Source organism: Dasypus novemcinctus, chromosome 13 (genome assembly GCF_030445035.2).
Source record: "Dasypus novemcinctus isolate mDasNov1 chromosome 13, mDasNov1.1.hap2, whole genome shotgun sequence".
NCBI classification, from domain to species: domain Eukaryota; kingdom Metazoa; phylum Chordata; class Mammalia; order Cingulata; family Dasypodidae; genus Dasypus; species Dasypus novemcinctus.
The window spans coordinates 1,816,457-1,843,459 of NC_080685.1; the positions used below are offsets into that span (position 1 = coordinate 1,816,457).

Here is a 27,003-nt window from a genome sequence, read left to right on the forward strand (position 1 = left end):
TCCTGAGCAGTTTTTTAACCCAAGTACTTATAATTTTTGGTATGTATTTCTTTAACAGTACCTTTTTGAAAAAAGTAAAATATAAAGAAATGTAGATATGTGTGTTCGTGTGTTATATAGTATTTTGTATACCTTATATATAGTGTTTTGTGTCATATATTGCTACTGTTAACATAAGGATACCTTAAGAAATTGATTTGATAGGTATACTTGAGAAATTTAATATATATTTTTGTAAATAATTTATCACTGTTACTTTGGATTTTCTGGACTGGCTATTAGCTATTTCACAGTGAGTAGTACACTTGTAATAAGTTTATTATTCTAAGGATGGATGAAAACACCTAGAAAAAAATAATTGTGTATATATATGTAGCAATTCGGCATCATGCCTAGCAATCCGTAACCAGGATAAAACTTCGTTGTTATAGTGCCGTTTAAATATAATATGTAAGTGGATTTTGTAAATCCTTATTTTTTAGGTGCCACTTGTTTGTTGAACTCAGGAATTGTTTCATATAAGTTGTACTGGCTTTCAAAAGGAGGTAGGTAATCACTAGCAGTGTGGAACTGAGTGTTCTTCTTGAATTGAAGTCAGGTCTTGGGGAGTGTTGATTGATGGATATATGTTTTATTTAGTATTAAATAAACTGGTTTCTACTAAATGGTAGCTTCTCCTGGGTTTTATGAACTCAGCAGTTAGTAACATCAATTGTTGATGCTACAGAGGAGGCACTGGGTTTGTTTTTTGTTTTTTTTTTTCAGTCGCTTTACATGTGTGTTAGTTGAACCCCAAGGAAAAATAGCAAGCTAGGTCACCGCTTCCCACAGACCTTTCTATCCTTCCTGCTAGTTCTCTTCTTTCTCTCAGAAAGCTATTGATTAATCTCACGAGTACGTGAAACGATGCAAGTAACAGTACAGTGACACAGCACCAGCACAAAGTGGGCGAAGACGGCCGTATTGAGAAGGGGTTTCAGGGAAGCTTGAGATGGAAGGCTTTTTAAATGATAAGCAGGCAGACGTGGATGAATCCTGTATTTATACTTCATATCAGATCTTTTTCAGAGTTGACCAAGAGGAATAAATAGCAGGGTATTTGTTTTGTGTGTGTGCTTTTGGTGGGGAAGGGGTCAAATTTGTCAAGATTTGTCAATAAATTGGTCGGGTTTAGAGATGGTAATAGGATTACCCCTTTGTAAAAACATGTACGCTATCAAAATACCTTTATTGGTATCATTTATTATTACTTATAACCAGCAAAAATTGGTTTAGTTCAAGAATCTTTAAATTCTTTTACTTTTGAGAAGCACAAAAATAGTTTTCCACGTTTCCATTCTTGAATTTCAGTTTTAATTAAAATGTTAAGTTTAAAATAGGGTGGTAGTATGTTTACTAATTGTTCTTAAATTTGATTATTTAACTTGAGCATTGATTGTCTATGAATTAATCTATTGCAGACTTTGACTTTTTTGAAGAAATCAGGACCATCTCTCAGTGAAGTCATCCCTGATGGTTATAATCGGTGCCTTGTGGCTGGCCTTCTCTCACCAAGACTTACTGATATTCAGCCTTCCAGTTTAAGTCAGGTGAGACTCTCTTTTTTGTTTATTTAGAGAAGTTGTAGTTTACAGAACAATCATGCATAAAATACAGGATTCCCGTACACCATCCTATTGTTAATACCTTGCATTGGTGTGAAATAATCTCTTAAAAAATTGATTGCAGGTGAGATGATTTTTAACACTATAGTTTCTTTTTTTTTTTTTTGAATCAAAGAGTATAGCTTTCTATTATAATAAAAAATCATCTAGATAATTTGTGCAAAAGTAGATAAAGTACTGTAGTGCCCACTCTTCTTGGATTGTGGCTCTTTTCTTGGTTTTGGCTTAAAATTCATATTCCCAGGACTCAAAAGGCTATAACCTGGCACCAGGTTTACGTAGCTGTGAAGAAAGATAGAGGACAGGAAACAGCATGGCAGTATAGCTGTGTCAGGTGTTTTTTTGATGAAGTCTTTCCAGCAGTCCAAGGGCTATTTTCTAGCCCTCCGGAGAAAAGAATGAGACAGCTTGAGTGGAAACCATCTTAGTTTAGGTGCCTCTTATGATCTTTATCAACAAAGTATAGTTTCCAGCATCAGAATCACCTGGGAACTTGTTAGAAATATAAGTTCTTGGTTCCCAAGCAACCTGTGTATTAACAAGGTCCTCAGCGTGATTCCAGTGACGTGGTAAGAGAATCACAATTTGTTTTACAAAAACCAATATCTTGTGATTAGCAAAGATTCCAGATTCCTGCAATAAGAGATCAGTCAGTTACTGGATTTAATCATGGAAGCTGTAATTTCCCATATATATTTATAGTCCTTCTCACAGTTCTCCTAGTCCCAGTTCATTTCACTAGTCAAGAGAGACACTTTTCCAATAAACAGCATTGCCTGGTGGCACAGTTAATAATCTACATTTATTTTAACTCAGTATTTGTCAGTGAAAAGGTGGTAGGAGAAGATAAACCCAAGGTCATTTTCCTGTGCGAGGAAAGATTTGAACTCTTTATCCTCAAGTAATGTTTGAGTTAAATTATTTAAATGATCACAGGTGTCTAATGTAATAAATTCCTGGGAAAAAATTTTTTAAATGTTGTATGAAATTTCACTATTGGTAGTGATTTAACCCCACATTTGTAATTTAATGCTTAATTTCATAGGAATTAACAGAAACATTTAAAGCTATTAACATTGGGAGGTTTCCCTTTTTCTTTTCCCCTCCTTTTATGTAAGTGCACCTCTGAGTATTTACCACACAGTCGTGTAGTGTGTGTGACTTGTTTATCCTGGAATTTCTAAGGGGCTTCTCCCCCCCTTGTACATTCTGTCATTCGCACAGTCTTAGTTTTTTCTTTTAATTCAGTTTTGCTCTTTTTTTCTTCACAACTCCTACTAGACAAGTATTGGCTAATCTGGAGTTGGTATTTTGGCTGTTATTTCTAACCACATGCATTTAGGCTAGTAAGCCTCGCTGCTCTATGGAGTTACCACACCACCCTGCCCCCCAAAAAAACACAAATTGAAAATTGAGGATTTAAAACGGCTTTATGCAGCTCTGATTTAGGTTCATGAGAAAGCTTCCGGTGATTGCTGCCACTGGAGGCCCTTATAGGACCCTGGAGCGAGGGCTGGTACTGGCCAGGGGTCCCTGCCAGGGCGTCCAGCTGGGGGGGTGGGAGGGCCATTTGGATGCCTTATGTGCCTCATTTTACTTTTACTTCATGGGTTTCAGTATTGTGTTCTCCCTCCTCTGCCGAATTATAAATTTTAATGTTTAGGAAAAGCAATATCTAAAAATTTTTAAAGAAAAATGAAATGGGGGAAAATCACTTGTAATTCAGCCATGTTGATAAAAATATTTAATCTGTTTTCTCTGAATATTTGAAATTTCGTGCTTCAACCCATTTTCATCTTTTTTTTTACATAAATAATACACAAATAATTTGAATTCAGAAAATTAACAAAGTGAAACATATGTATATTAAATGTTTTGTTGATTGTTCTTCCATGCATCTATTTATATTTCTCCATGCACATGAAAAGGATGCTACCGTGTAATACAATTCCATATATTTAATGGCCAATGAGAATTTGCTTTTTTAACTACATGTTCATGTTTTCCTTTTCTATTATTTGGTTATCTTTTTCGTAAATAAAAGTTCTTTGTGAAATAATATGTATTTAACCTTTTCTGAAATAATGTTTTAGATTATTTTCTTACTGTTTTCCCTTGATTGCTTTATTGTTTTTTGCCACACTAATATTTTCATAGTTAAATATGTTTTATAGCTTTTGGTGTAAAAACTTCCTAACCCTCGGGTTTCTTTAACATTTATGATTTTTAATTCATCTTTGTGTATTGAATCAGGCTAACGTTCAGTTTTCCTTTTTCTCAGATGCTTAGCCCAAGTGTGCTGGCACCATTTATGAAAAAACATAGAGCATCTCTTTTCTCATGCTACTGAAAACCATTTTTTATCATATGTCCTATGTACTGGGTTCTTTCTGTTTTTTTTTCCAGGGCCTGTTTTATATTCATTAGTGGGTATAGTTTCTTTTTTTATGATTTACTTTTTAATTTATCTCTAAATATTTTGTAGTTTTTCTTTTTATGAATAGAACATTTCCCCCATATTCCTTTGTGGCTGGTTATTTCTAAGTGTACAAATCAGTGGCATTAATTACATTCACAATTTTGTTCTTCCATCACCACAACTTTTTCATCACCCCAAACAAAAGCTCTATATCCATTAAGTAATAGCTTTCCTTTCTCCTCTTCTTTGGCCCCAGGTAACCTTTAATCCACTTTCTGTCTGAATTATTTAGCCTATTCTACGTATTTCATGCGTGGGAATCCTACAATGTTTACCCTTTTGTGTTTGTCACTTTTTCATGAAAGATTTCTCTGTAGCATACATTGCTGTTTGATAGCATTTTACCCACAGTAAAACTTCTTTCAAAATTGGAGTTAATCCTTTCTTACCCTGTTGCTGCTTTGTCAACTAGATTGGCAAATCCTTTGTTGTGATTTTAAAAGTGTTCACAGCATCTTCAACACATGTGTTCAGGTTTTATCATGAGACTGTAGCAGTCCAGTCACATCTTCTGGCACCACTTGTAATTCTAGTTCTCTTGCTGTTTCTACCACATCTGCAGGCACTTCCTCCACTGAAGTCTTGATCCCCAAAGTCATCCAGGAGGGCTGGGATCATCTTCTTCCAAACTCCTGCTGATGTTGATATTTTGACCTCCTGTGAAATCGTGAATGTTCTTAATGGCATCTAGAATGGTGCCTCCTTTCCAGAAGGTTTTCAATTTACTTGGCCCAGAACTGTCAGAGGAATCACTATCTATGTCAGCGATAGTCTTACGAAATGTGTTTCTTAAATAATAAGGCTTGAAATTTGAAATGCAGAATGGATGTTGTGGTAGCAGAGCGTGAAAATTGTAGAACTCAATCAGAACGCCTGGGTGACCAGGTGCAGTGTCATTTGGAAAAATCTTTTTTCTGATCAGGTCTCAGCTCTGGGCTTAAAATGTTCAGTAAACCATGTAGACGGCTGTGCTGTCATCCACGCCTTGTTGCTCCATTTACTGTGCACAGGCATTGTGTGCTTAGCATCATTGTTAAGGGCCCTTAGGTTTTGGAAACGGTGAATGAGCATTGGCTTCAGCATGAAGTCACTGGCCGCATTGTCTCCTAATAAGAGAGTCAGTCTGTCAGTCATTCTGTCCTTTGAAGCTTTGAAGCAGGCATTGATTTATCTCTAGCTATGAGTCTTAGGGGTCATCTTCTTAAAAAAGAAGACTATTTCATCTACATTGAAAATCTTTGCTAGATCTCCTGGATACCTTGCTGCAGGTTCTTGGTATTTCACTTGAACTTTTACGTTATGGAGATGGCTTCTTTCCTTAAGCCTCATGAACCCACTTCTGCTAGCTTCTTTCTTTTTGTGCGCAGTTTTTCACATCCCTCAGCCATCGTAGAGATGTTGCTCTGGGTTAGGCTTTGGCTTAAGGGAATGTTGTAGCTGGTGTGATCTTCTTTCCAGACTACTAAAACTTTCTCCATATTGCCAATAAGGCTATTTTGCTTTATCATCTTTGTGTGCATTGGAGTAGCACTTTTCATTTCCATCGAGAACTTTTCCTTTGAATCCACAACTTGGCTAATTATTTGGTGCAGGGGGCCTGGCATTTGGCCTGTCTTGGCTTCTGACATGCCTTCCTCCTAAGTTTAATAATTTCTGGCTTTTCATTTCAAGTGAAATCATTTGTATCTTTTCATTTCAACTGTCTTAGAGGCAGTTGTTGGATTATTAATTGGCCTAATTTCACTATTATATTGTCTTGGAACAGGAAGGCCTGAGGAGAGGGAGGGAGAGGGGCAAGGGAATGGCCAGTTGGTGGAGCAGCTAGAACACGTACAACGTTGGTTAAGTTTGCCATCTTGTATGGGTGGGGTTCATGGCAGCCCAAAACAGTTAACCACAACGGATAAAATAATAATGAAAATATTGTGAGGATTATCAAAATGTGGCACATGCTGTTAGAAAAATGGCACCAATAAACTTGCTTAATGCATATTTGTGACAAACCTTCAATTTGTAAAAATGCATTATCTGTGAAGTGCAGTAAAGCAAAATGCAATGAAACAAGGTATGCCTATAGATAGAAATACAATTAAATTCAAATGTATGGTGACTTTGTATCTCATCTTACTAAATTCACTTATTAGTTCTAGAGCTTTTTGGTACATCCCTTGGGATTTTATACATAAACAATTCTATGTTTAATTTTTTGTGGAGTTGCCAAACTGTTTGCCACAGCAGCTGGGCCATTTTACCTTCCCTCCAAAAATACATGAGGGTTCTCTGCATCCTTGCCAACACTCGTTATGTGTCTCTCACTATAGCCATCTGAGTCTGATTTCATAACTCCTTTTTTTAAAATTTGTGTGGTTTAGGAAGAACAGTTAGAAGCTATTTTGTCAGCAGCAATTCAGACAAGTTCCCTGGGACTTTTGACTGGATGTATCAAAAGGTGGATAACAGAAGGTAATGTTCTGACTTTCAGCAATTTAAAATTTATTATATAGTTTTAAAATTTTAACTTCCCTTTTATTTTAATGTAATTTTAAAATAATGAGTTAATTGTAGATTGGCATGCAATTGTAGGACAATACAGAGGCATATTCTCTACTCTTTCCAAGTTTCCTCCAGTGGTAACAGTGTACAAAACTGTAGCACAATATCACAGCCAGATATTGACATTGATAGAGTCAAGCTAAAGACCATTGCTGTTACCTAATGTTGCCCTTTTATATCTACACTTACATCCTACCGTCACTAACCCCTAGGATCTGGTGATTTATTCTTTCTCTCTTATTCTGTGATTTAGAAGATATTCATAAATGGGATCATACAGTATGTAACCTTTTGGGATTGACTTTGTTTCCACTCAGCATAATTCTCTGGGAATTCATCCAGGTTGTTGCATGTATCACTGTCTCTGTATGCACATTATTTTTTGTTCTGAACTGTTTAAGAATAAGCTAAAAGTATCTTGCTTCTTTACCTCCAAAATCCTTGTTTGTGTTATTCAAGAACAAGGACATTTACTTTAAAACTCACTTGGCAGTTACAAAAATCAAGACTATTTATTCAGTGTTGTTATCTAATCTAGAGACATTTTTGAAGTATCACCAGCTATCCTGGTGATGCCCTTTTAGCAATTTTTCATGTGTATGGGGGTAGAATCCAGAATCAAGCTATTTATTTAGTTTCATGTCTTTTTAGTCTCATTTAATCTGGTACAGGACCTTACACTTTGTCTTTCAGTAAATTGACATTTTTAAAGAGTACAGGCCTGTTACTTTGTAGACTGCCTTTCCATTTGGGTTCATAATATTTTCTCATTATTCAAGATTTGCATTTTGATGTGAGTACTACTTAACATAATGTGCTCTTGTGTGAAACATTGAAGGAGATACCTGGTATTGGTTTGTCTACACTAGTGTTGAGGTTTATTGAGTAGAGTGGTGTATGGCAGGTTTCTCCACTGTAAAATTGCTAGGTAATTTGCAATTAATATTCATTATTTTTCCCTTTTATATTATTGTTAAAGAACAACCAAATTCCGCTGCTAATTTGCGTTTTGTTCTTGAATGGACGTGGAATAAAGTGGTTCTCACAAAAGAAGAATTTGACAGACGATGTAAGTATTATAAATTTATGGATTTGGAGCAGAATTTAAGTACATAATCCTTTTGAAGTTGTAAGCTCTTAAAATGTAAAGAAGTCCTAGAAGAGATTCTCTTTATAGTAAAGTGACAAAATGAATTTTTCACCAAGAGTTTGCTACCTATGGTTAAACTATTAATATGCTAATATGCCCTTAACAGTATATTTGAGTATATAATCTTTTTTGTCTTTGTACTATAACTTACAAAATATGCTAATGACAGATTAAGGAGAATATGCTGGTTAAGTCAGAAGCTCATTCAGAACACTTTCAATATAAAATATTCATAGATGTGAAGAAGCTTTATAGCAGGGTAAAAACATGTCACCTCTGTCTTCCACTAACAGATGGCATCATCAGGCATGCCAACTCTTCTTTTTTCTTGACAGTTTTGTTTATTACTTTGTTGTATAATTTGGCTGAGTTTTGAGGTATCCTGTGGATATTAAAAGCCCATCCTATCCAGTTAGTGCAAAAATAATGTTAAAATACTAATGATAACCCATGGCCCACTGGATGGAACGTGGGAGAGTGTGGGCTATGGTGTGGATCATAGGCCATGGGGTGCAGCGATGCCGAGAGGTGTACTCACCAGATGCAGTGGATGTGTCGTGATGATGGGGGAGAGTGTTACTGTGGGGGGAGTGGTGGGGTGGGGGCGGTGGGGGTGAATGGGGAACTCATATTTTTTAAACGTAATATTTTTTTTAAAAAATGAATAAATAAAATTTTTTTAAAAAGGTTGAATGAAGATTAATTTGATTAATAAATATGTAAACATACAAGCACAATGTTCCATTTTAAATGTAGTACATGAAAATGTAAATTTTTATATCTAATGAAATTTAAATAAAAGGAAATGTAAAAATAAATACTAATGATAAAAGATGAGTGATGTTTGTTTTGGTCGTTGGTATTGTGTTATGATGAATGAACAAATGGACTTTGGTGGATATGTGACTGTAAATGACTTTTCACAGCCAAAGTTAGTCTCAGTAAAAGATTTCTATATCGACCCGATTTGATGGGAAGACATGGTCTTACTATATTATTAGGGCATGTTTGTGAAAATATAGACATGAAATATTTCATTTTAGATATTTCAGTAATCAGGCAGTAGAATTTAAGTCTGGAAGTCCTGATAATTTAAAACAGGATAAATGGTTTCTTTTAAGAGGAAAATGTTTTTGCAGGGCCAAATATATGAATTATGTTAAAAAAAAAAAAAAGAGTTCAACATGTCTGTTACTATGCTTTGGGCACAGTGTGGTATTTCAGGGTTGAATTTTTAATCCATCCACTGCAGCTGTCTTGAGCTTCCCAACTGGTTAATGGAGATTTTTTTCTAACTGTAAGAATGAATAAATAAATGTTTTAGATATACTGAATGTAAGTCAGATGACAATTTGATTTGAGGATGGATTTTTAGAATTAAGAACTTTTTTTCTGGACCATTTACATATTAAATATTAATATAATTAAATCATTTGTTAAGGTGAATCCCCTGATCTTGTAATATGAAGTGGTTATGAGGGTAGACTCTAGATATAGATTATTTGAATTCAGATCTCACTCTGACTCTTTCTAGTTTTATATTGGAAGCAATTACCTAACTTTTCTGTCCAACACATTACTCATCTGTATAATGGAATCATAATAATACCTACCTCCAAAAGTAGTTTTGAAGTAGTTTTGGATAAATTAATTACATGAGTTAATTACTCATGTAAAGTGTTCAGGTAATAAATGCTCAACATTAATTACTATTTTTAAACTAATTTTACTTTGGCTAGTTGGTTTGCATTCGGAAGGCACATAAAAATCACCTGAGGGAACTTTTGAAAACATAAATCGTCTTACTACCCTTTCTCAACTACTACAACTATGGGTATGCACATTTTAAGACCAGATTTTAAATGGAACCTTAAATTGGATTTTTTCCTATTAAAATGTCCCCATTATTTAGAGTTTGTTTTATAGCATTTGTTTAAAAGATATCACCTTAAGCAATTAAAATACCTCTTTCCCCCCAAAAATGAATTTGTTAGACTCAGTTTTGAGTTTGAAATGAAAGGACAAAGAATACAATAAAAAAATTATAAAATGTATGCAGTTTTATTATAAGTCTTTAGCTGAGTCAATTTTTTATTTTCTCTGTTTTCAAGATTGGAGGTGGGAGAAAGACTTCTCAAAATATTAATGGTGAAACAGCATATTATATAAAATAGATTTATCTGAAGTTTTTTTTTTTTAAGATTGATTTATTTATCCCGCCCCCCCCCCCCCCCCCCCCCCGCCCCGGCTTTCTGCTCTCTGTGTCCACCCACTATCTTCTTTGTCCACCTCTGTTGCCGTCAGCAGCACGGGAATCCATGTTTCTTTTTGTCGCGTCGTTTTGCTGTGTCAGCTCTCCGTGTGAGTGGCACTATTCCTATGCAGGCTGCACTCTCTTTCACGCTGGGCGGCTCTCCTTACGGGGCGCACTCCTTGCGCGTGGGGCTCCCCTACGCGGGGGACACCCCTGCATGGCAGGGCACTCTTTGCACAAATCAGCACTGCGCGTAGGCCAGCTCCACATGGGTCAAGGAGGCCCAGGGTTTGAACCGCGGACCTCCCCTGTGGTAGACGGACGCCCTAACCACTGGGGCAAGTCCACCGCCAATCTGAAGTATTTTATGAATACTATCTAATGAGTCTAAAGTGGAATTTATATATTTTCCTCTGTGCTCCCATTTGTATTGTATTGCTTTCTTCATTCTGTATTTTTGTAGTAATTTCTTTCTCCCCTACCTAGGTTCCTTGAGGATATAATGTTTAGAAAGATGTTTGTGAGTAGTAGGAATTCGAGAGAATTTTGCATTTGTGGTTCTAATTCATTTATATGGTATGGAAGCTAATCTCATATTTTATCCTTGCAAGGTGCCCCATTATTTGATGGTTCATGTCGTTTCATCGACCCACAAACCACACAGTCTATCCAGCAATACCATCTGCTGCTTAGCAACCTTAATACAGTCTTAAGCTGTTTTGCAACAGAAGCCCAAGAGGTCACTGAGAGAGGTGTGTGCCCTTTGTTTTATATCAATATTTATTTTTAAAAAATTTTTCTTCTTGACAGGGGGAAAGACTAAAAGTTCCTATGCATTAGATGAATCATAGTGTAAAGAGACCAATATTTCTCAAATGCTTGTATTTTCTCATGGAAAACCTTGGAATTTTTTTAGACGTGGCATGAGCCCTCGTTCAAATAAGCTTGGGAAATTCTTGAGTTTAAATTTAATTGTTAAGATAGTGTACTTCCAGTAGAATTTCAGTTTTTAGAATTATATGTAAATTTTTATTCACTGGTTGTTGTGCTTTCCCCCTTTGTTTTTTCATTTAAACAAAACAAAAAAGATGGACTTTCATTTGAAGGTCTGGTTTGATTGAAAAGCCTGTATTAATGATAATAGTGCTAGTTCATAGTAATGTATAAATTTGATTTTGAAGTTGGCAAAGTTGAAGTGTAGCTAAGATGAAAGTATATTTTCCTAAAATGTTTAGTAAGTGACTTTTTTTATTCAAGCATTTTGGAGATTTGCTTGACAGTATTTTGGACCAAAGTAAAATAGATGCCAGCCAAATTTGTTTAAAAGTATATATATATGTTAAAAATGTGACCAAATAACTAATAAGCTTTTGAAAACAGTCAAGTATGTTGGTTTGTCTTTTTTGGGTGGTAAATTCAAAGTAAGGAACTGATACATAATTCTTCTTTACAGGTCTGATGGACTTAAGCAATAAGTATATGGTTACCCAGCTCATCTGTCAATATGCACAAGTGGTTCTTTGGTTCTCTCACTCTGGGCTTTTACCAGAGGGCTTAGGTAAAATAATCTATAAACATTAATTGAAACATTCATAATCTTTATAATTGTATTACTCTTTTCTAATGATTCAAATTTCCTTTCTCCTTATTTGTGTGTTTTTTCCTATTCTTCTTTTCTTATATTCTTCATTATTTGTATCTTCTTCAGTGCTTCAGCCCATGCTTGCTACATAAGATTTGCCTGCGTGTTTATTAAATTGAGTAATGTCTAGAAGGAAAACAAATTTGAGAAAAAATGGGTTCAGTAATATCACCAGTTATAACTGATCCATAGAACTATGGTTTTTATGATTTTACTTACTCATCTCTTTCTAAGAGCTTTTTTGCCATCAATTATTGCTTCCTTTTATCTAATGATTTATGCCAATACCAAGAATTAGAGAATTTGACTTTTTTTTAATTCATTTTTTAAAAATATTACATTAAAAAAATATGAGATCCCATTCAACCCCACTGCCCCCACCCCACCACTACCCCCACAGCAACACTAGAGAATTTGACCTTTACTGTGTTTGTTTACAACACCCTTCTGAAGCTTCTAACATCTTTCTTCAGGAAGCACATGAGATTTTTAGAAGTGTTTCTGCCTTGGTGCCTGTAACTGCTGTTGATCCTGTTCTTTTATAGATCTATTAGAACTAAGAACAAAGGGTAAACATTACTTCCTTTCAAATTAGTACTTGTACTTAAAGGAATAAAATCATTTTCTATATCAGCCTTTCCAAAGCTATGAAGTAGCAGCCTTGTTACAGACTTTTATCAGAAACTCCGTTTTCTCAGTTGTGCATCTGTATATAAAAGGATTTTTTCTCCTAATGTTCAGCAAACTTGTGAATTATTCATTATAAAGTTACAGTAAAACATCTATGTGTATAATCTTAACTATTGTTGGGGTATTGGAAATATTACTAGCCTTTTTCAACTTTTAAAAAATCTAGATGATGCTGTGCAGTTATCAAGGTTATGCTACAACTACCCTGTAATTCAGAACTACTACACCAGCCGTCGACAGAAATGTGAGCGTTTATCAAGGTATAGTACATCCGGAACCTTAAAGACACATTTTAGAAATCACTGAGGTCACATAGGCGAGTTAATGGATTTCATCATTTTACCGAGTATTTAAATGGGTGGAATTTTTGATAAGGTATCTGGATTTTTTTTTAAACCAACATTGCAATTTTAGTTCTAATGCTTGCCTGGACCTAATGATTATAGCTTAATTTTAAAATTTGAGGATAGTTATTCATTATTTCCTAAATGAAATTCTTTACCATGAGTTATTTAAGAGGAAATTCACTAATTTAAGCTTACTTTTTTCCTGAAAACTCGTGTTTAGAAAGAGGTATAAAATATATCATCAGTTAGTTATTTTACATTCTTTCCATAGCAGTTACATTCCAATAATTCAATCACTTTTTTAGTGTTTTTTTTCTTTTACCGCTCTTTCATATACATGAAAATTTGCCTGATTGGTTCCTTTGAAATAAAAAGTAGAATTCATAGATGAAATAGTATTTTGTAGTGCCTTGATCTTATCTCTAGAAATTATAAATACCCTTCTTGCTCAAATTGGAATAACAGAATTGTAGAGCAGCACGCAAAATTTACAGCAGTGAGTGCTTCACAAACATCAGCATCACCTTATGATTTTAAAAGGCTGTATTCTGATGCTTGGCAAATTTGAGGAAACATTGTGTTAGAAGATTTAGTTTTGGAGATTGAGAAAATTTGTTTTATTTTTACTAAGCGTATGTCTGTCCAACTTGCTAAGCTTTGTTTGTGCATTGTAACATTGATGGAAAGATTAAAATAGTACATGCAATGGATGTATGGTGCAATGCATAACTCTTAGGAAAAACTCAGTAAGTTGTAACTGCTCCTTGTTACTATATTAGATGAGGTAGGGACAATATCTGCTTATCGCATTTTTGGTGCTCAATAATAGGTTTTTTGAATGAAGCAATGACTAAGATTAAATGACTTTGCCCAGGTGATGAAACTGAAATGACAACCTTTGATTTTAAGCACTGTATTATTTTCACTGCACTGGGCTGCCATACCCTGATGATTTGCTCGGCATGGCAGGTAGTCATTTGGCTGGCTGGTCCCGGTTTTCCCTGGGGACTTCACCCTGACTGTGGCTTGCTGATGACATAGCTGAGTCAACTTTGGGCTGTATCTTCTAACTCTCCTTCAAGTCTAGAGGTCTTATGATGCTAAGTGGCATCCATTTCTCAGCTCTCCTTTTACTTTGATAGTTACAGTTATTGCTTTAGGAGTTCAGTGTGCGTTTCGGTAAATAATTAAACTTCTGCTAAATCCTTGATGTTGCCCTTCCTGCAGGGGGAAATGGAGCCCTGATTGCTTGATGATTGACGGAATGGTGTCTCAGTTAGGAGACCAAGTTGAGAAGTTGTGGAAACGGGATGAAGGAGGCACAGGAAAATATCCTCCTGCCAGTCTACACGTAGGTTTGCAGTAACATGGTATCACTTAAAGCTTTTGGTAGTATACGTATTTGGTGAGAGAGGGAGGAGGCATGCTTAGCTTTTTTTTTTTCATACCTGGCAATGGCTTGGGAAAAACAAGGGGTGTTGAATATATAAAGTGCACTGAAGTTTTTATCTCTTCTTTTTATAGGCACTACTTGACATTTATCTACTAGACAATGTTACTGAATCAAATAAACATTCTGTTGTATCCTTTAAAAATTTATCAAATAATACATTAACAAAATCATATGAGTTTAGAGTAGAAGAGGTCTTAGATCATTTAATCCATTCGCAAGTTTCATGTTTGAATTTCTTTTAAAAGAAATATTTATTAACCCAGGATCCCTTGGTTGGGTTTAGATGGTCTATAGTCAGCCTGATATTCTATGCAAATTTTTGTTTCATGTTTATTTTTCTACAAATAAGGGTCCATGGCTTTTATCAGATTCTCAGATATGTCTAAGAAACTCAAAGTTAGGAACAAATGCTCTAAAACATTGCTGTTGGTTGGGCATTCTCAGTGGGTTTAATTTATGTGCTGAATATGAATACCTTATAAATTAGCTTAATATCACTTTAGGCATTGTGTCTGAGTCCTGTGGTCTTTGAGATAAGCTTTTTATGCCAATGTCAGCTTCTTAGTCTAAAAATGCATAGTTCCATTCATAATTTATAAGCTATATGATGTGATAAACTAGAATTTTGTCTATAGCTTTGTTTTTTTAATTTGCTAAGCTAGTGACTTCATGAGGAAAGTATGCTTTAATCTTTCGATGATACTGTTGGGAAAGAATGAAGTTGGCGGTGAAATTTGGCTGCTGATTTCATTAAACTGTACTTCTCTTGCTTGGTGTCCATGATACCCTTTTGAATGCTAAAAAGAAGTCTTCCAAGCCGATATAAAGTTATGTTACTTTCTCTCACTACCTATCCTAAATATATATTCAGGAGTTTGGGTTTTATTGTCCTTAATCCTGCTTCTTAAAAAAAGACTATTTATTTGCTGCTTGATATTATGTATTCCTTTCCAAATAAAACGGATACTTCAGTTGAATCTTTTCCAACTGCCTTTGCCATTTCTTGGGGCCAAGTTAAACTTATTCAAGGTCTTTGGCTGCTGGATCATAATGACTATGAGGTAAGTCCATAGTTTGTTTTTCTAGAATGTGAAATTTTGCAAATTATTTTATTAGAGTTTTAGAAAAATAAACTAAATTAAATGCAATATTAAAGATGTGATGCAATCTCCATTTAGAGGTCATTTAAGGAGGACTTAATTGTAAACTAATCAGTCCCTTCACCAGACAATATCTTAGGCAGAAGACTATGAAGATAAAACAGTTCAGAACTCAGGTTCCTTACTTTCTAAAAGAAGGAGATGAACAAGTAAACAATTGCTAAACCTGTGGATATGGTAATGGTTATATTAGAGATGTTTTGGGGTGTTCGGTGACCTGTAGGATTTGACATTTATGTATGGATTTGATGATGGAAAGATTTTATCCAATAGCTTAACAAAATCTCAGAAGTATGAGGTTTTGAGAAGAATTTTATTGTTTAAAATACACCCTACATTAAAGTAGCTCTTTTTAACTTATGTTTGAACAGGTTTTCCCTGACTTTTTGTATTCTCCATTGTAGTTTGTGGTATTTCCCCTGTTCTTAAAGGTTAGCGTCTTTGTCTAAAGGCAAAGCATTATGTTTTTACTTAGCACTTTTCGTGTCATTTTTGCAGAGCGCTTTGGATCTTCTGTTTCACCCAGCTACTGCAAGACCTGCGTTATGGCAGCACTCAAAGATTGTTCAAGCCTTCATGAGTCAGGGTGAGCACAGACAGGCCCTGAGGTACATTCAGACAATGAGGCCGCCGGTGTCCAGTGGCAGCGACGTGCTCCTCCACCTCACTGTTCTGCTTTTTAACAAGTAAGTACATCTCTGTGAGTATAGTCAGACTTTTCATCCTATGTGTTATGTTAATAAAATGGAATTAGTGAAATAGTATCTTACTTTGGATTGCATTACATATACTTAAGATTGTTGATCTTTCAAGGAGCACTTTTTTTTTTTAAGATTTATTTCTCTCCTCACCCCCCAGTTGTCTGCTCCCTCTGTCCATTCACTGTGTATTCTGTGTCCGCTTGGATTCTTGTCAGCAGCACCAGAAATCTGTGTCTCTTTTTGTTGTGTCATCTTGCTGCGTCAGCTCTCCGTGTATGCGGCGCCACTCCTGGGCAGATTGCACTTTTTATGTGTGGGGTGGCTCTCCTTACAGGGCGCGCTCCTTGCACATGGGGCTCTCCTACATGGGGAACACCCCTGCATGGCAGGGCACTCCTTGCACTCATCAGCACTGCGCATGGGCCAGCTCCACATGGGTCAGGAGGCCCTGGGTTTGAACCCTGGACCTCCCATGTGGTAGACGGATGCTCTGTCAGTTGAGCCAAATCCACTTCCCTCAAGGAGCACTTTTTAATCTAGAATAAAATAAGTATTTTTGAGTAAAAGAGGGAACCAAACATATCTGAAATCATAGCTGTTGATACTTGACAACACTGCCGTCTCCTGCTTGGACATTTGAGGGTTGCCTTTGCTGAAATGGAGCCAAGAACTGAGAGGAAGAATGACGTCATATAGAGTTGATAAGTTATATTCTTTGACGTGTTTTCCATTGGTAGTATGCTGATATTTTTAGGTTAATGCTGGTTACTTGGGTATTGCAGTTCTTTGCATTTGTTTTTTGTCATTCCATTTGCCTTTGCATCTTCATAGAAAGAAAATCTTGCAGCATCTGTTCAAATGATTTAAGAAAGTGCCACTTTCAGGTCTTCATGCTTTAGCCAGATTTGAGTGAGTGATGTCTTTATAGTGCTTCTTCCTGATGTATTATTTTGAGGTTTTTCTAATCAGCATATTTTCCATTTGTATTATTAAATTATAATAATAATTTAATTATTAAATATTATAATACAAATGGAAAATATGCTGATATAAGCATAATATATTAAATGTAATTGTACATATAATTATATACAATAGGTTATGCTTATATAAAAGTATAATAGCTTTCAATCTCCACTGCAGTGACATCGCTCTGAAAGATAATGTCATACAAGTAGAGAAGTTAAAAGAACAAAGAAAAATTTCAAGAAGCTAAATGTAATAAATGCTTAAATGGGTTGAGTGTCTAGTACTAGGTAGGCAGCTAGACTGAAAAAAAATTTTTTTTTTCTGTTAAATTTAGCCGGTATCTTCTTACTGTAATGACTTTTTAAAAATTGGTACTTGATCAGTAATACTTAAATCAGAAGAATAGGTGTTGCAGCCTTGTGGATAACATCTTTGAAAGATTGCTGATTTTCCTTCTTTCATTCCCACTGTCCATCTTTTCAACCATAGCTGTTTCCATGATTTACTGCATTCTCCTTTCCTTTCTCTTACCATGTAAGAGAATCCTTATTTCTCTTAAGTTCATAAAGCTCTGATATCCAGTCCCTAGAAAACGAGCACTACAGTGTATCCTATATAGTGAGTGCATGTATAAGATGAACAAGCACTGCCATGTGTGAGGTAGACTGTGCTTAAAATATTGCTGGTCCTGTAAATAGAGAGTGACTTGAGTGTTGGCAGAAAGTCAAAGGACACTTTTGAGACAGTGAATGGGATGGTTTTTATAAAAAGGAAGAAAATGATTTAGGGGAAAGCTTGTTTTAGATGTTGATTTGATAATTTTGCAGATAGGCAGCCATATATTATTGTCTACAGACCCTTTTTTTGTTCCACAGACCCATTTGCCAGTCAGGTGAAAACCAGGGACCCCTTCCCAGAATGTAACGTTAGTTTTATGACACTCAGCTAGCATCGGGTCTAACAGCTGCCATATTTTCGAAGTATGGATGAGTGTAAGCAATTTTTTGAGATATGCAACAACTAATGTTATATGAAATGAATATTACTGTAGTTTATTGCAGGCTAAGTAAAGAAAATGCTAGCTTTCAGTTAGATAAAAGAGAACATAAAGATGATTAGTTGATTTTTTCAGTTCAAACTCACAGACCCCCTGAAACCTTGGTCCTTGGACCCCTATTTAAGACCCTCTGGTCTCGGGGCCATGCAGCTGTCTATTCTGCATTCTGCTGTTGAGAACGGAGCAAATAGCAAGAAAACAAACTGATTTACAGTGAACTTATTCAAGAGAGCAAAGTTCCAGTCAGTACATGAACACCTAATTTCCCACAAATACCTGCATCTCCTATCCAACAGTAATAAACCATAATGCCCTTGAACTGTGGATAAAGGTTATGTTTGGAAAGTATGGATTAAAACTTGGAGAGGTTAGGCTATGTAATGGTCTTTATAATTCCCAGATGCTATGATTTCATAACTGTAATTTTAAATGGCTGGAAAAGTTTTAATACTTCAGTCATCAGAACAGTATCCCCCTTCTCCTAAACTAACCCCATGCCAGATGAGTGAAGTGTTGCTGTGTTTTTGTTATTTTAATTTGCATTACTGATGATATTATTTATTAATTAATGTGCACCCTTTAAGAAGTAATGTTATTTAAATGACCACTTATTGTAGCAGAGATGTTTGGCTGAAATAATAAATTTGAATTTATACTTAAACTGCCCCTTTGTGGGTTTTGAGGGTTAAATGACACAAGCACTAAAACAATTCCTGGCAAGGAAGGAATTATTAAATGGTTGTTTTTTTTTTTAAGTGAACCATCATTTTCATCGTTTATTAATAAACCTTCCATCTAGACTCCTGACTCTAGCTTCTATCACTTTTTCTTAATGTCTTTTTTCTTTTTTTTAAGGAGGTACTGGAGATTAAACTCAGAAACTCATACGTGGGAAGCAGGTGCTCAGCCACTTGCACTGTATCCGCTCCCACCTTGTCTTTATTAAGATGGTTTCTCTCCTTTTCTACAACCTTTCTTTATGCTAGTAGCTTTTCAGTTTTATGGTCTATATTTATGAAGCTATCATCATAACTGTTTGTCTTGCTTATGCAAATTAACTATGATGCACAGTACAGTGGATAAACTTGAAGTAAACAAAGGCTTTATTAGCACATTCATTATTCAGCCTTAGTGTCAGTGGCAAAATAGACCTGGAAAGTCCTTTTGCAGAGGTCTAATAATTATGTCTTGCCCATTCTTTCTCCTTTATGTGTTTTTTCGCTACTTTTTCCTTTAAACTTTTTATTTTGAAATAATTTCAAAATTACAGGATAGCTGTAAAAATTAATACCACATAAAAAGAACCAGTGTTCACATACCACATTCCCCCAAACACCCAGATCCACCAATTTTAACATTTTGTCACTTTTCTTATATCATTTCATCTGTATCCATCTCAGCCTGTCCATCTGTCTTGTCTGTCTGCTGAACATTTGACAGCAGGTTGTATGCTTTATACTTGAGCAATTAGTACTTCCATTTACATTCCCAAAGAACAAGGATATTGACTTATGTAACCATCTTAAGTGTGGTTATCAAATTCAAGAAATTTCACATTTGTATATAGCTTACAGTTCTATATTCTAGTTTTTTCATATTCTCATTTCTTTTATTATTGGATCCTGTCCAGGCTCACTTAATGCATTTAATTCCCACTGTCGTTATACTTTACAGTTGGCTCTCTTTTTTTTTTCTTTTTTCCATTGTGGAAACATGTTCAACCACCCCTAAGCATACTGTTCAGTGGGATTAATCATAATCACAATATTGCAGTACCTTTAGCACCTTCCAGTATGAAAACTTTCTCATCTCCCCAAACAGAAATCCTTCGCCCTGGATGCATTCACTTCCCATTCCCCACACCTCCTCTCTCGGCAGTCTGTACTCTTTCTGTCTCTGTTACCTTGCATGTTCTCTGATATTTTCTTTGCTATTGCTATGGCTCTTAAAACATGCTAAACTTGGCGAACAGACGTGGCTCAAGCAATTGAGCTCCCATTTACCATACAGGAGGTCCAGGGTTCCGTAACTGAGGAGGTCCCTGGTGAAGGCAAGCTGACCTGTATGGTGAACTGCCCCGTGCACGAGTGCTGCCCCGTGCGGAGAGCTGACAGAGCAAGATAACACCACAGAAAGAGACAGAGAGGAGAGATGGTAAGAGTTGCAACAGATCAGGAAGCTGAGTGGTGCAAGAGATTGAGCACCTCTCTCCCACTTTGGAAGGTCCCAGGATCGGTTCCCAGAGCCATCTGATGAGAATACACGCAGATGCAAACACACAGCAAATGGATGCAGAGAGCAGACAATGGAGGGAGCGGGGAGAAATAAAATAAACCTTTAAAAAAAGGAAGCTAATGTGACCCAAGATCATCCCTGGGACTTCCTGGTGAAAAAGAAGGAGAGAGAGCATGCCTGTGTGGTGAGCCAGTGCCCCCGTGATTGCCCATGTGGCAAGCCAGTGCCCATGCAGTGATCCACGTCCTCACAAGTGAGTCACGCAGCAAGATGATGTTGCAACGAAAGGGAGAGTCAAGGTGAAGCGCAGCAGAGACCAGGAACTGAGATGGCACAATTGACAGGGAACCTCTCTCCACATCAGAGGTCCCCAGGATCGAATCCCTCTGAATCCTAGAGGAGAAAGATAAGAAGACAAAAAGAAATAGATACAGAAGATCACAAAGTGAATGGACACAGATGGCAAAAAAAAAACCCCAGCAGGGCGGGGGAGGGGAGGGGGGAATAAATCTTTAAAAAAAAAACATGCTTACCTTTTAACAATCTTGTTTTGATACCAGCTTAATTCAATAGTGTATACAAACTATGTTCCTATACCCTTCCCACCCACCACCTTTATGTAGTTCTTGTCAAAAACTGCATTTATACATTGAGTCCAAAAGTACTGATTTATTGCATTTTATGCATTTGTCTTATAGGTCCTGAAGGAAGTAAAAAGTAGGGCTAAAAATAAAAAATACTGGCATCTGTATTTTTACATGTCATTGCCCTCTCAAACTCTTATTTCTTCTTGCAGCTTCAATCTATTTTCCTTTCCTTTCAAAACTCTGTTGAGACTTTTCTAGAGCTGATCTAGTGGTGATGAAGTCCCTCAGCTTTTGTTTGTCTGGGAATGTTTTAACATCTCATTTTAAAAAATTTTAATTCATATTTTTTAAAGCAATTTTACTGAGGTGATGTTTTTAGTATACCATACTGAATACCAAAGTATACAGTCTTCTGAAGTATACAATCTTTCCAAAGTATGCAGTCTTCCCTCATTTTTGAAAGATAGTTTTGCTGGATACAGAAATCTTAGTTGACAGTTTTTTGTTTTTAATATCTCACATATGTCATCCCACTGCTTTCTTTCCTCCATGGTTCCCATTCAGAGATCATCACTTAATCTTATTGAGTTCCCTTGTATGTGGCACCCTGCTTCTCTCTTACAGCTTTCAGGGTTCTCGCTTTATCTTTGGCATTGACAGTTTAATTATAATATGCCACAGCATGGATCTGTTTGGGTTTATCCTGTTTGGGGTTCATTAAACATCTTGGATGCATGTATTCATGTATTTCATTAAATTTGGAAAGTTTGTCCATCGTTTGTTTTTTTTTTGTTTATTTTTTATGTCGTGTGTCTCCCCCCTCCCCCCTGCCCTTGCAGCTTGCTTGCTGTCTGCTCTCTGTTTCCATTCACTCATTGTTTCTTTAAATCTCTCTTTCTCTTTTTCTTTCCCTTTTGGGACTCCCACAATACACATATTGGTACACATGATATGTTCCTTCTGCTTCACAGACCAAGCAATTTCAGTTGTCTTATCTTCAAGTTCACTCATTCTGCCAACTCCAATCTGCTTTTGAACCCCTCTAGGGTCCCTCTCCCACCCCCCAACCCCCAGGGAATTTGTGTTGCTGTGGTCTTCAGCTTTGTTTGTAAATTTTCACATTTTTTCCTTCTTTTTTTATATTCTTTTTGTTTTTATCATTTTCCTAATGTCCTTTGTTTGTCCATGTTTTTCTTTAGCTCTTTGAGCTGAGACCTTTTTTTCTTTTTTAAGATTTCTTTCTTTCTTTCTTTCCCCTTCCCCTCCACCCTGTTGTCTGTTCTCTGTGTCTATTTGCTGCATCTTCTTTGTCCGCTTCTGTTGTTGTCAGCAGCACGGGAATCTGTTTCTTTCTGTTGCATCGTCTTGTGTCAGCTCTCCGTGTGGGCGGCACCATTCTTAGGCAGGCTGCACTTTCTTTCACGCTGGGTGGCTCTCCTTACGGGGTGCACTCCTTGCGCATGGGGCTCCTCTACGCGGGGGACACCCCTGCGTGGCACAGCACTCCTTGCGCGCATCAGCACTGCACATGGGCCAACTCCACACAGGTCAAGGAGGCTCAGGGTTTGAACTGCGGACCTCCCATGTGGTAGACAGACGCCCTAACCACTGGGCCAAGTCCACTTCCCTGGGACCATTTTTTAAAGGTCTTTTTCTGGTGTGTTCCAGGTCTGGTTGTTTTCATCTGTGGTTTCTATTGCTTTAATCTTCTCATTTGCATGGGCCCTCACTTCCTTTTTCTCTGTTTTGTAATCTTTGTTGCAACGTTTTGATATTTAGCTTCTATCTAGCCATTGTTGTAACAGATTTCCTTGCCTGCCAGGAGCTATCTTTTAAGAAAAAAAAAAAAAGAAGATACCTTTCCCAGGAGTCACAGATTGGTCTGCAAATACTTCCTTCAGAGCTTAGCCATACAGTGAGTTTAAAGAAAAGCTTCTGGCAAAAATGTAGGGTCCTCCCCTATCTTTTCTGTGTGTGTCTTTTGTCCTGGACCTGTGTTTGTGGCCCTGGGAAGTCCCTGTTTGCACAGATCTGAAAGTCTTTCCTTCTCTAGGAAACATTATTTCTTCATGGTCCAGGCATAGCACTACAAGCTCTACGTTCAGCATATCTTTGCCCCAGGCAGCTGCGTTTTGACTTTTCTCCTACAGTGTTTTGTAGGAGAGCTCTGCGATCTGCCTTCCATATGTAGGACAACTTCAGGGATGGTGAGACAGTGATGAGTCTCCAGGTTCGGTAGACATGCTCCCTTTCTGTGCACAAGGGTCCCTCTGCTCCCTTCAGAGCCAAGACCAGGACCTGTGCAGGGAGCCTGGGCCAGCTCTGCTACACTGGTGGGAGGTGGGCATCGAGGTGCCAGAAGATCCTGCCATTTTTAAGTTGTCTTTTTCTTTATTTGATGCGCATCCAATTACTGCAATCCTTTGACCGTTTTCTGGGACTTTGAGAAAGATGCTCTATAGTTTAAAACTTCTCTTGGGTTTGGAGCTCTGGAGCATCTCACACCACCATCTCGATTGGGACAGACCTGAAGGACTCCCTGAGCAGTTCTTTACCTGCGAATGTCTTCATTTTGCCTTCTTTTTTTGAAAGGTGATTTTGCTGGACATAGAGTTCTTGGTTGACAATTTTCCCCTTTAAGTATTTTAATTATGACATCTCAGTGTCTTCTGGCTTCCATAGTTTGTGATGAGAAATTCACTGTTAATTTAAATTGGGATCCCTTGTATGTTAGAAGTTGTTTTTCTCTTGCTTTCCAAATCCTCTTAGCCTTTGGATTTTGATGTGTTTTCTCTTTAATATGTCTTGGTATACACCTCTTAGAGTTAATACTGCTTGCTGTTAGTTGAGCTTCCTGGATTTATCATATTCATGTTTTTCATCAGATTTGGGACATTTTCAGCCATTATTCTGGCTACTTTTTCTGCTCTTTTCTTACCTTTCTCACTCTCCCATGATACATATATTATTAATAGTGTGCTGGAACTGTCTAAGGTTGCTGGTCCTTTCTTCTGCCTGTTCATATCTGCTGTTGAATCTGTCTTCTCATTTTAATTCGTTAGGTTCCTTTTTATAATTTCAATTTATTTTGTTAAGAGAACGTTTTCCTTTTTTTTTTTTTTTTAGATTTATTTATTTATCCCCCTCCTCCTCTTTGTTTGCGGTCACTGTCTGCTCTCTGTGTCCAATTGCTGTGTGCTCTCCGTGTCTGCTCGTCTTCTCTTTAGGAGGCACTGGGAACTGAACCCGGGACCTCATTTGTGGAAGAGAGGTGCTAAATCACCTGAGCCATCTCCGCTCCCTGTTTCCTTGTGTCTCTTGTTGCCTTCCCTCTTGGTGTCTCCTTTGTTGAGTCAATTTGCCGTGCCAGCTTGCCTTCTGCAGGAGACACTGGGAACCGTACCCGGGACCTCCCGTGTGGTCGGCAGAACCTTCCCCCTAATTTCTTTTTATGTGGATTCCTTTTGCTCATTGAACATATTTAAGACAATTGATTTGAAGTCTTTGACTTATAGTTCCAAAGTATGAGCCCTCTCAGGGATGGTTTCTGGCAAATTCTTTTTCTTCTTCTTTATCTTTTTCTGTGAATGGGCCGCCTTTTTTTTTTTTTTTTTTTTTTTTTCTGAGAACTGAACGTTCTGAGTATTATGTTGTTCTAACTCTGGAAATCTGTTTTTCCCACTATTGTAGGTTGCTCCTTTTTTGTTGTTTGTGGTTGTTGAGACCTGGAGCCATCAATCTGTGGGTTTTCCAAACTAGTTTTGCTCCCCAACAGGGAATGGAAAAAGAAAAGAGGAGAAAATGTATTTGTGCTCTCTCTCTATGGCTCCCCTGCCACTTTGCCGGGGGGGGTTGGGGACACTTACCACCCTCAGAATTGTCCCCCCAGCATCCGAAGTAGCTAATCAGGAAGCAGTGATCAGCAGTCAGACTACAGCACACATCCTAAGATTTTGGAGGACTGTGTGTGTATAGCCCACACTGGCACCAGCAGCTGCACAGGAGCCTGGATTGCCATTCTTACTGCAGTGTGGCTGGGAGATAGAGAATTGGAGCCCCTGCACGGAGGGTAAATTCACTGTTTACCACAATTTACCAGACTCTCTGTCCAGCTCGCTGCTGGATGCTACACAGTGTTCCACTAGACTCCAGAGTTTGAAAATAGTTGATGTAGACGTTTCCTGCCAGTTCAGTAGTTACTTTGGTGGAGGGACTAATGAGCTTGTCTGTAGTTTTACTTTTGGTAGCTATATATCCAAGTGCCCTTCCAAGATATTCCTATTAAATGGGGTATGAGAGATGAATATTGATGTTTTTAGCTTCCACAAATTCCCATCTGATTCTGGGAGACTTCTCTTTGGAAACACCGCTTCATTTAAATGACCTTCAGTGCCTCCACAAGGTGCTGTCTGATTTGTACCAAGGTCTTCAGTCACATATTGCTTCAAAAGCCAAAATACACCAAACTATACCCTCCAGGTCTTAAATGTGCCTTGTCTTGCTGATTGATGTTATTACCAAGATTCATTATGCCGCAGTTGATACTCGTTGAATTTTAAAATATACTTTAAAATTACATATACAAATATCTTTGAGATTAAGTAGATTACATGTATTGAATATTTTTAATAGATTTTCTGAAACTAACTATACTTTGACAAATAATGATTTCAGGTGCATGGTTGAGGCATGGAGTTTATTGCGACAGCATTCTAATAGAATGAATGTAGAGGAGTTACTAAAGCACACATACGAAGTCTGTCAGGAAATGGGCCTGATGGAGGATTTATTGAAGTTACCATTTACAGACACTGAGCAGGTAATGACTTGTCAGTGTAAACTTAACAGAAACGCAGACTGAATTGATAGTTTACAAATCTCTTTTGCTCTTCCTAGGAGTGTTTAGTGAAGTTTTTGCAGTCCAGTACCAGTGTTCAGAATCATGAGTTCCTTTTAGTTCACCATTTGCAACGAGCTGATTATATCCCTGCCTTGAAGCTGAACCAAACTCTGAAGATTAATCTAATGGTAAAGTTAAACTTGTGTATTATGGGGTACAAGAGAATAAGAGAACTGGGATTTTTTTATATAATTGTCTTGCAAAAACTTGCAGTTTGTTAAATATTGTGCTTTATATGATCTTGAATGTGGAGAATCTCCTCACCTTCATTGACAAAATTGGTAACAGACTATTTTTGCTTATCTGATTCTTCTATACATGCCTATGCATGCCTTTTCTTTTCAGATACTATCTACAGTTTTGCCAGATTAACACTTTGAAGTACTCAGGGAAAATAAGAGGTCGTCGTTACTATCTTATGGGAAGAGCACAGACTTCAAGGGTCAGACGGATTGTTGATTCTTTCTGTGCTCTTAGAACATTACTCTCTCTCCCTGAGCCTTGGTCTTTTCTGCAAATTGATAATACCCTCTTCGTGAGGATGTGAGCATACAGAGTTGTATGTGAAGTAACATGTTGCCTAACACATGGAGATACTTAATAAATGAAGAGTCAGGGCTTGGCAGGAGAGACTTGGAATTTATTGACAGGAAGGTATTGATAAAGCAGTTAGATGCATGTACTTGTTTTGGAAGAAGAGATATGTATGAAGGAAGAAAATATTCTTAACTGTTCTTTTTTATAGTTGAAATGATAAATATATAAGCACAGCACCTAATATTTCTTTAAGATCCTATTTTTACCAATTATGGTATATTCAATAGAATGATCGCGATCCTCGTTTGCGGGAAAGATCTGTGGCTCGCAATTCTATATTAGACCAATATGGGAAAATCCTTCCTAGAGTCCAACGAAAACTAGCCATTGAACGGGCTAAGCCTTACCCTCTGTCAGCATCATCAGTTCGTCGAGAAGGTAAGGTTTCATTGAAGAATGTGATAAAATACTGGAATAGGAAAGATATTGAATAGTTGCCTTTCTGATACTATGCTAATGTTATACTGTGAACTTCTGCTAATAAATACTGAGATTCATCCCGTAGATTGGTTTTTCAATGGGCTGCTATACCCCAAGAAATATAAGGCCTTCTTAGAAGTTTTTA

At 37.0% G+C, this 27,003-nt stretch overlaps 1 protein-coding gene across 1 annotated transcript in view; it reads left to right on the forward strand.

The window, feature by feature from the left end:
- The window catches only part of AHCTF1 (AT-hook containing transcription factor 1), a 99,091-nt gene that overhangs the window by 32,029 nt on the left and 40,059 nt on the right, over positions 1-27,003 (forward strand). Inside the window, 16 exon segments of the mRNA XM_058275358.1 lie at positions 8-37; positions 482-514; positions 516-545; positions 1,461-1,589; positions 6,516-6,606; positions 7,676-7,765; positions 10,712-10,852; positions 11,554-11,658; positions 12,599-12,692; positions 14,007-14,130; positions 14,304-14,360; positions 15,147-15,293; positions 15,891-16,078; positions 25,616-25,760; positions 25,838-25,969; positions 26,666-26,816. Of these exon segments, the coding sequence (XP_058131341.1) occupies positions 8-37; positions 482-514; positions 516-545; positions 1,461-1,589; positions 6,516-6,606; positions 7,676-7,765; positions 10,712-10,852; positions 11,554-11,658; positions 12,599-12,692; positions 14,007-14,130; positions 14,304-14,360; positions 15,147-15,293; positions 15,891-16,078; positions 25,616-25,760; positions 25,838-25,969; positions 26,666-26,816 (1,687 nt within the window).